The following is a 9,934-nucleotide window of genomic DNA, read 5'->3' on the forward strand; positions in this document are numbered from 1 at the left end:
ACATTCAACATTTTGTGATAAACTATTCTTTTTAAAGATGAAAATTACATCATGTACAGAATTTACAGTATTTCATGCCAAAACAACATAAATCAACCTTTATCAAGTTTAGAAAAGGTTCCAGCAAATCTTCATGTTCACTGCCAACAACTATGGCATATTCAGGCTGTGCTCTTTGGATTAGGTTTCTGCAAGTTTTAACATAATCTGGATCTGAATCTGTGAACATAATTATGCTATCTGCCCCATCTAAGAGACTAGATGGATATCTATGAAATGAACTTTTCATACAAATAACAGTAACATCGTCAACGTAACGCTGTTTAACATTTTCAACATCTTTAACACGAATCCACCTTTCAGAGTTGTATTGCTTTGTTAGATCATTTCCAGTCATAATACACTGTTCCTTGTTATTTGATAGTATCAAAATTGGTTTGTACATGTCATTAAGATCAGACCAATGCTCATCAATTATAGCTTTGGCCACATATTTTTCCTTTCCTTGATAACTATTTTCAATATGATAGCAATTTACTTTCGAGTCTAGAACAGATTTATGAAGATTTGTATCTCTATTGATTGATAAGCTTGGTGTTTGCATAGGGTACATTGTAACAACTATTGCAAAAGACATTGTCCGCAAAATCATGTTCCTTACAAGATTGTTCTTAGAGACATTACTATAGTTTGAAAATATAATGATGTTTCTTGCCTGAGCACCTCCAAAGGATTCAATGTCTGTTACAATAATACCCTTAGGATTTTTCCAGAACTCATGAGGTAGTTTGAACCCTTTGTGCAGATAGGTGACTTTTGCAGTTGGATTAAAATATTTCTGAAAACTTTTGAACTCTGAGTAGTAGTTTTTGTCAAATAGAATAATAACAGATTCTTCTGGATTTGTAGAGAAATACTTTTTGAGTAATGCTTCTGCTATCAGATGCTTATCTAAACCATACTGATGATTGTCATACCAATAGCATGTTGGTCCTATAATATTCTTTTCTGGGTTGAGTACTTCATCTGGTTTTACTTGGATTAGACTAAATGCTTTAGATAATGCAATTACATTTTGAGAATTTCTCATGTTGATTGTTAAATCAATTCGAGTGGCATTGAACTGTTTTGCCATTGCCTTTATCCATTCTTCATTCTTGTTATCATTGAGTTCTTCATCACACTTCATGGTCACACAGAATGACTTGTCAGATTGAAATAAGTCTGGAAGATCAGAATGTATTGGAGGAAGTTCATCAATGAAAACATAATCATGCTTTGAAATAGAAAGATAATTATTTAGTGCATCGTAAATAGTTGGTTTATATTTCTTATAATGCGATCTTCTCATCCTCAATTCAAAATCATAAAATAAGACCTTGCAGGTTATTACATTAATGTTTTGAAACTCTTCAAATTCCCTATAGGCATTCATATCCATTACGCTGTTTTCTTTGTGTTCTGTTTTATTTAAATCCTTAACCTTTGACTCATAATAGGTCAATGGTGAGAGGTTTATGAAAGCAATACTAGCTGTAGGATGGTTTGAAGCACATTGCTTAGCTCTCTCTTTTAATATGATGGTCTTGCCAGTTCCATAATCTCCATTGATTATGATGTATGAAGATGTGCATTTGATAGCAGCTAATTGTTCTTTGTTCAACATGAGGTACTCAGAGTTTTCTTTGTTCTGATCAATTTGGTTAGTCACATTTTCTTCATAAATGATTTGATCATTTCCTACTAATTTCATTTGAGTCTGCTTACTAAAGTCATGTGGATTTAAGATCAGATTCAGATATTTAGTTTCTTTCAATGATGCAAAGCCAATTAATCCTACCAGTAAATTTTCATATTCTCTATCATAGTCTTTTACTTTAAAGAGTTTACATTCTTTTGTTATATTGGAAAGCCAAGGTTCAATGTTTATGATATCCTTGTCTTTTAACATAGAAATGACTGCAGTTGTTGCAAGGAATCTTCTTCTCTGAAATAAGATTTGGAATACCGGCAGCCTTGATAAATTTCCATTGTGTAGACAACAAAGATCCAAATATACTTGTAAAGAATGAAAGGTGTTTTTTAGTTTGATCTGCAGCATGCTGTAGAACTGTTACATTGGACCCTCTTTTGACCTCAATATTGATAATTACTTTAAATTCTGGCAGAATGATTAAAGAATCATACTCCATTAATGACTCTTCTTTGCTAAAATTGTAATGTTGATATTTGTAAAACCTCTTTAACTTTTCATCTGAGATTTCTTCCGCGTTGGGTTTCATCCAATTTTTACCTTCACGTTTCAGAACCTGAAAATATGTACATGGTGATTCAGAAAAAAATGAGTTTTCCATTTTTCTGACTCAACCAGAAGGTATACAGAAAAAATGATTGTATGTCCTAATTCTCTTTAAAAAAGTACATCAAATTTGTAAAAGGTGTTTTTCATTCTCTCTAAAAATGCGGCCTCTATGATAGGTACATAGTTTCAAAAAATGCTTTATGTGAAAAATGTTGAGCAAGAAAAATTAAGATCACTCTTTATTTTGTACAAAAAAATCGTAAAATTTTAATACTAATTTAGAAAAAGGTCAAAGAAAAAAAAAACTTTTTATTTGACAAAAAAGTTATTGAAGTTTAATTTTTTTTTATAAAAACATTTAATTACAAATTAAAGATTAACTGAGTTTATATCTTAATCTGTCAATCAGATTAAAGGATTATAGAAATAAATGAGGGGTGGGGATTAACGAACATGAGCGATTTTTTAAGGTTATGTTATTTAGTATACAAAAAGAAAAATTGAATATTTGTTTTCAAGGAAAAATTTTAGTGTAATTGGTAGAATATTTTATTGGCCGTGTTAAGATGTTATTTTCAAGTAAATTGTCTTTTAAAACCAACCTTAAAGCACAAAACTCTACCAGAAAAAAGCATTATATGCACCTTTTGAAATATTTATGCTCTAAAATGCGCTGTTATTTCAGAGATATTGAAAAACATCTTTTCTAAGTTTAATGTATTTGCACAGAGAACAAGGAGGTATGATTTTTTTTCTGTATTTCTTCTGGTTGTATCAGAAAATCGGAAAACGCAATTTATTCTGAATCACCCTGTATAAATATAATTTATATTTGGTAAATATTTTTTGATCTATTTTTAAGCAGTAATTGATATTATTACTTTATAGAGACCATTTAAATGACCAATAATTCAAAATTTTCAATGTATATCAAAAATGTTTTTGGATAATATTGTTGTTAAATTCAGACCATATCATAATGTAATGATTTATACCTGATCAAAAAGCCATGTTGAATGTTCACCTTTCCTTCCTGTATTTAAGTAGTCTTTGTGGAGTTGAATACATTGTGAAAGCGTCTCTTCATCAATATCTTTAACATCAAGTATTTCCATAACTTCTGTTTCATGCTTATTAAGATCTGCATAAAAATTTTTACTTCTAAGTTTTTTGGCCTTTTCAAGTTTTACTTTTAAAACATCTCCAGACTGAAAACCTTGCATGATAAATGCCTTAAATTGTAAATTTCTGAGTGTAATTATCAGATTTTGATGAAGCAAATCTTCACAGTGTTTATCAAGAAATTTGTTTTGCTTTTTAAGGGCAGTTCCTTCCAGAATAAAAGGCATTTCTGAGAGCCCTATCTTGTTAGGTATAGCAATTAACCTATTGTCTTTGTCAAAATAATATTTTCCACATTTCTCTCTTATTTCATTGATCTTCTCCATAATTGTGCATTGTTCATGTGTATTAGCAGGACCAAGAAAGTTGATTGTTTCATCAACTAGCTTGCACTTTCTCTCCAGATCTTGAGAACTCAGTAACTCCTGTGTAGATATTTGGTGCCAGCCAAGCTCCAGCTTACAGGAACATGGTCCTGCAGCTGCCATTTTTTCTGAAATTGAAATATTACACACATTTTAAAATTGTAATTGTTTAAGACATGTGGAAATTGGATTCTTCAAGTCAGATGAAACTAACAACTACAGAAATAACAAACAAATATCAAAGATTAAGATCAAGCCCCCACCCTAATCCTTTATTCCAAAAAAAATGTTGATCTCATAGTGAAGGTAGAAAGTAGAGGATATTGTTTGTTTATATAGTAATTATGGGGGCATTCTTTACACCTACTCTTAGGACAATTCTTTAAAGGATAAATGCAGTACCACACACACAAGAGTATTTGAAAAAGATTGAAGATTTAGAAATAATAATTTAGTTCTAAATAATTTCTTCAAAAGCCAAAAAATATAAAAAGAATTAGAGAAGAAAGTTGGAAAAAATCTTTGAATCACATCACAAAACTAAAGGATATAATTCATAAAATTCTTTATTTTTAATGTTCACAAACAATCTTATCACACAAACTAACAATAAAAACGGGTTAAAATTAGAGATAAGAAATAAGTGGAATAGTCCCTTTCGTGGTAACCCCCCTTAATGGGCGATTCGTCTTATTTTTAAATGGCTTTTGATAGGTTATTATAGGTTAGGTAAGGTTATATTGGGTTAGGTGATTGCCCCACAGGGTTAGGCAATTGGCAACACAGGGTTAGAGCCCTCTGCAGGTGCTAGAAAGAAGAGAAAAGCTACTGTGAAAACAAGGATGACAACATCCATAAGTAGCGAAGCTCAAAATTAATTTATAGACATCAGGAAAAAATAATCTTCTGAGTATGTTAAAAGACATACATAAATAAATCACGAAACCTTTTAAAAATGTATAATATCTTTTGAAGCATTAAGCTAGGAAGAAAAACATAAGCCCAGTTCACAAAAGCTAAACAGTCGACCGATAGAAATTTTCAGTCAACCTTTTTTGAGGTCAACCTTTTTTCAGTCGTACTTTTGAATATTTACTTTAAAAATAAATTATTTAATGTTCCTTTTTCCCTGAGAAAAACAGCTGGAGGTTAGACTTTACAAAATTTAGACTGACGTCCTCATGATCCAAAAAAAAATAATTTCAATAATATTTGATTTTTCTTGAAAATTAAAAAATGCTACCTGCAATCTTAAAGTACTTTTAATATAACAAATTATTGAAATGAAAATTGAATATTTTTGGTGTTATATTTATTTTAAAAATTTTTTTAATGTTGAAGAAACGTCTATAAATTTTTTTTGGATAAGTTCCAGCTGATAATTAGATTAGTCTAACCAATCTAAAAAAAATGGCGGACACAATAACAAATATCTTTTTCGAATTTAAATAAAAATGTTAAGTTGTTACAATGTTTATACTATTTTAGTGCATTATATTATAATTATTTTATTTGTGTTTTGTTCAGATATAACAATATCAATGTTTGCTAAACATTATCAATAATCAAGCGAGGCGGGGACTAGGGGGGTTAGTTGGGGGATGTAAAGTTTACGTTGCGTATTTTTGTGTGTGTGTATATTTAGGCGAAAGCTTAAGTTCTTAAAATGAAGTGACACATATTGGGATAATAATTACTAACTATAAACGTTAAAGACAATATCATTTGCTTCCTTTATAAAAAAAACACACAAATTGTAGAAAGGGGGAATGTCCTAGCTGACTTAATCTTAATTTTTTTATTGCTTGGGTAAATTAATTGTTTAAAACAAGGCCTGAAATGTGTCACACACAACTTTCCTCACAGATATGGTGTAATGGATGCGGCAAAGTATTCTATCTTTAGGTAATGTATCCCCTGTTTCATTTCAATATACTTCAAAGTTAATTTGAATCTTTCAGATATTTAATAAGGATGAACTGCAAATTTACTAAAGCTGAGAAGAAAGTGACGGCAGATTGATTAAAACGATGTTTCTACTAACAAAATGCAAATCAGGTTTTATTTTTTTTCTTGTAATGTGCAACAAAAATCACAAGTTAAAAATTACTTAAAAATAGTAGTAGAACGATAATATTCACTAAATATGTGTATTTCTTATTGAAAAGAACTTACCTATAGGGTAAGTGATATGACCTTAGCTTATATTTGTTGAATATTAGATTTAGGTTAGTTCTGCCTCCCCCCCCCCCCCTATGGCTTTCCCTTTTAATAAGTTGCGCCTGTTTTGGGCCAAGGCATTTCCCTTACTCTAACTATTAATATCGCGCACCTGATATAGCTGCAGTAGGAACCATTTTTAACGTATTTAGTTATAAAGTGGCGTAAGCCAAGGTTCGTACCTTTCACCTCCCCAATGACGAGCGGATGCGTAATGTGTTAATCTAAAGTTGCGGGTATAAAAAATGGATTTTAGTACAGTAATAATATTTATCAAAAGGGATTTATAATATTAGTAGTTCCTTTATCCCTAGCCTCTTGACGATAATAATAGTCTAAAACCTACCCAAGACATAAAGCTTCAGACAAAAAATCTTTCTATTAAATACAATAGGACTAGTTACTTCACCACCTCTAACCTCTAACCCATGGCGAGGTCAGAAAATAGCTTAACTACTCCCAAGAAATTTATACAGCTTCCCTGAAAAGAAAAACTAATTTGAAGCAGCCATTTCTGAGATCTTTAACTAAGACCTTTGCCTCTAATTTCCGAGAAATTAAGCTTTAGTCAAAAAAAACCTTACTAATTTATATTAACAGGATAACAGTGTGATTTATATATATTGCGCATCTGCTTTTTATTTTATGTAAAGCGAGGCTTTTCTATGATTAGGGTCGGTCCGTCCGAACGTCCAGAACGGATAGCTCTTTTCGTTAATTTAGGCATATGAGAACTGTCGCATCGATTTCAAACTTTGCAGGGTGAATCCTATAGTAGTTAGGTACAATTTAAAAAGCGTAGCAACTCTATAATCAATACCAGAATGTCGGTACGTCTATTTTAAACATGTCGATTTTTAACTTTTTTAACAACAAATTTTTATGTGTTATTTTTATCCGATTGATGTGATTTTTGAAATACTGATTCCAAGGACAACAAAGTACAATATTATAAGCAAAGCATCTCTATAATCAAGTCCTAAAAATGTAAGTAGGTATGTCTTTAAACATTATCCTGTATTTCAGCAGTGGTTAACAAACTTACTTACAATTTTTTCGACTTTTATACTTTAAATATACTGATCAATGAGTTCTTACACTCTACAAGAGTTAATGTTCGTTTGTCCTTCAATTTCAGAGCTTCGCTTTTATGGATGTTGTCATCCTTGTTTTAAGATATTATTGTCGCTAATTCTTTCATACACATGGAGCTTAAGTGCACTTAACCATATCTAACAGAAACCTAAAAAAATGTTAAACATCAATAGATTTTTCGAGATTCAATTACTTTATTTGGCGATATTTTTTGCGTAAAAATTGCCAAGATACTTTTAATTTTGAAAGAAGTAAAAACAAAATTTAAAGGATTTTTTGTAAAAGGGGGGGGTGAGAGTTGGCTTTTTTTCTGGGAGTGATTTCTCTGTAATAGAGTGGGGGTGGTACTCTTTCTAAAAAAAGATAAAACCTGACCTAGACCTATAAGAATATTCAGTACACAGAGACAGACATACATTCTGTTATTATAAGGACGGTTATTTATGATTTTTTTTTATAAATTTTAAGGTAATGGTAAGGAGACCTACACAACAACAACACCTTTTACCAACGGAATAAAACTACAAAGAATTTCTCTGCACACTACATCCTATATATAAAGGTAAATATATGCAGCTTTTCCTTTAATGATAAAACTCGAACTCTTGTTTTAGGTCGTAATATTACAGTCTCTACACAGTTTAAGTTATTTAAGACAGAAAGAGGTTATACAGTGTGTTTTTTTATGAGAACTTTTTTGAAAGCAATTTTACCCCACTAAAAGTTATCAGAATTTAATGATTAATGGCTTATTTTCTTCGTTTTTTAGGGCAATCAATAAAATAACAAAAAAATATTTCAGTCCAATTTTTTTTCTTTCAAAGGGTAGAAGATTTGAGCATAAGAAAAATGCGCCAAAATCATTTTTTAGATGTTGACACCTAAGTATTGAATTTTAGATTTTACTGAAAAATTTTAAATAAAACTGAAATATTTTTTTAATGTTTTATTAATTGCCTCAAAAAACGAAGAAAATAAGCTATTAATCATTAAATTCTTATAACTATAAGTGGAATAAAATTGCTTTCAAAAAAGTTCTCATAAAAAAAACACACTGTAGTTAAGATGCAAAAGTGTTGAAATGCATGTTTTATTTCTTAAAAACTAACAAAAAGGAACAATGCAAGAACGAGATGAATTATTTTTTGGGCTATTTCGAAAGGTCATAAGTTTATTTTTAATTGTTGGAGAAAAGTCCCCTTTTTTTCTTTAAGGCTTACATAAGCAAAGCCGCTAGCACTTAATAACTTATTGGACATGTGTATCTTTACTACTTAGTACTTATCAAATGAGAAATTATTTCCTACATAAACGACAAAAAAAGTAAATTATGCAATGTCCTCTTTGATTAAGTATTGTTTTTTTTTCAGGAACAATGATGTTGCAAAGGACACCCAGCTGACCCCCTCGTTGCTAGGTAAAGGGAGAGAATCTACCAAATGATATTTGAATCTCTGAATCCTTCAACCTTATTTTACGAAGCCCTTACTGGCTCCGCTTAAGTAAAAACTTGTAAACAAGAAAAAAAAACATTCCAAGATCAGTAGCATATATAATTAATTATTAATTCCGAAATTATAAATGATTTGTGATAAAATAAAATAAGATATTTCATATATTTATTTAGTTTAATGTATGAAGCTGCTCTCTAATTACATATGTACGTTTTAAACATTAATGAGGCTATTATATCAGATTCAGATTTTTTTTATTTCTTGATATTCTAATAGATTTATGTCAGGGATCTAAAGGGAAAAAGACAATGGCCGAAAAATTGATGTACATCCCAATGATAACATAAAAAATTACCCCTTTTTGAGACTAAAATTAGTGGTTGTAACGTTTAAACACTCAACTTAATAAACCAACCAGTTAAAACTAAGTAAAAGTTCCCAAAGTTGTTAAGCCAACGAATAATAATACTTCATTATAAAACTTTAGGGACTAGTGTAATAAATAGCTAATTGTCACCTCTCTCTGGAATTACATTTTATGCTTTGCTGCTTGTTGGTGGTATCAAACTTGTTAAATCTAGACCTCTGGAAAATTAAAATTGTTAAAAAAGTTAAAAAACAACATGTCTAAAATGGACATACGGATATTCTGGCAACGATTATAGAGTTGCTACGCTTTCCAAATCGTACCTAACTACTACAGGAATCATTATGCACAGTTTGAAATCGAGAGGACAATTCTAACATGCATAAATTAATGAAAACAGCGAACCATAATGTACGTAATAATTATTGAAATGCTGGAGGTTTTTAAAAAATTAAATAAGGTTTAACTTTTTGTTGAAATCATTTGTGGAACTACCCCTTAGCTGTAAAGTAAAAAAATGTGATACTTTAATCCGTATTGGAAAGAAACAGGATCTCTGTGTGTCTACAGGGTGCGCCACATATCCTCGGACTTTCTTTTAACGGTCATAGCGTCAAAACTACTTGACCAATCAGGACGTTTGACCCCACTATAAAAAGCTTAGGCAATGACCTTTTAGCACAAAAAAATCTTTGGACGAAGATGGGCTCGTACTCCGAGCTGGCCGCGCTTATGTTCAACAAGGCAGATTCGAGTTGCGCCAAGGGTATAATCTGGATTCTCGACTAGGGCCTAATAAATCGGACCTCAGCCCATTTGTAGATGAGGTAGAGTTATGCAACTTGCTGGGGATACTGTTAGATACATAAGTAAGACACTAGAAAAGACTAGAGCTCTCTATCTAAAATGGCTTGGCTGAAGTACTCCGGCAAAGTAAAACCTGACTGATTTAGAGATGTCAAAAACGTCAAAAATCGTGTAAACTCGTGAAAATTTCACGGTTCTCGAC

General features: G+C 31.0%; 1 protein-coding gene and 1 long non-coding RNA gene across 2 annotated transcripts; one reads left to right on the forward strand and one right to left on the reverse strand.

Annotated features, from left to right (window-relative positions):
• Positions 1-1,919: 1,919 nt before the first annotated feature.
• LOC145332175 (uncharacterized) lies at positions 1,920-3,913 on the reverse strand. The gene is made up of 2 exons (XM_080177135.1): positions 3,298-3,913; positions 1,920-2,309 (listed from the first exon to the last, which is right to left on the reverse strand). Exons 1-2 carry the CDS (start codon positions 3,910-3,912, stop codon positions 1,920-1,922), a joined length of 1,005 nt encoding a protein of 334 aa, XP_080033261.1. The 5' UTR covers position 3,913.
• Positions 3,914-5,748: 1,835 nt separating this feature from the next.
• Positions 5,749-8,718, forward strand: LOC145332180 (uncharacterized). Its single transcript, XR_013884074.1, has 3 exons — positions 5,749-5,847; positions 7,573-7,666; positions 8,475-8,718. It is a non-coding gene; the product is annotated as an uncharacterized LOC145332180 (long non-coding RNA).
• The last annotated feature ends 1,216 nt before the right edge of the window (positions 8,719-9,934 follow it).

The sequence above is a fragment of the Acartia tonsa genome, chromosome 11, assembly GCF_053477335.1.
Source record: "Acartia tonsa isolate MP-2025a chromosome 11, ASM5347733v1, whole genome shotgun sequence".
Classification (NCBI taxonomy): domain Eukaryota; kingdom Metazoa; phylum Arthropoda; class Copepoda; order Calanoida; family Acartiidae; genus Acartia; species Acartia tonsa.

Excerpts from the sequence above, each read along its gene's own strand:
- LOC145332175 (XM_080177135.1), bottom strand. The coding sequence starts at position 3,912 with ATGGCAGCTGCAGGACCATGTTCCTGTAAGCTGGAGCTTGGCTGGCAC. Across the intron at positions 2,310-3,297 it reads CAACATGGCTTTTTGATCAG|GTTCTGAAACGTGAAGGTAA; the intron begins GTATAAATCATT and ends ACATATTTTCAG.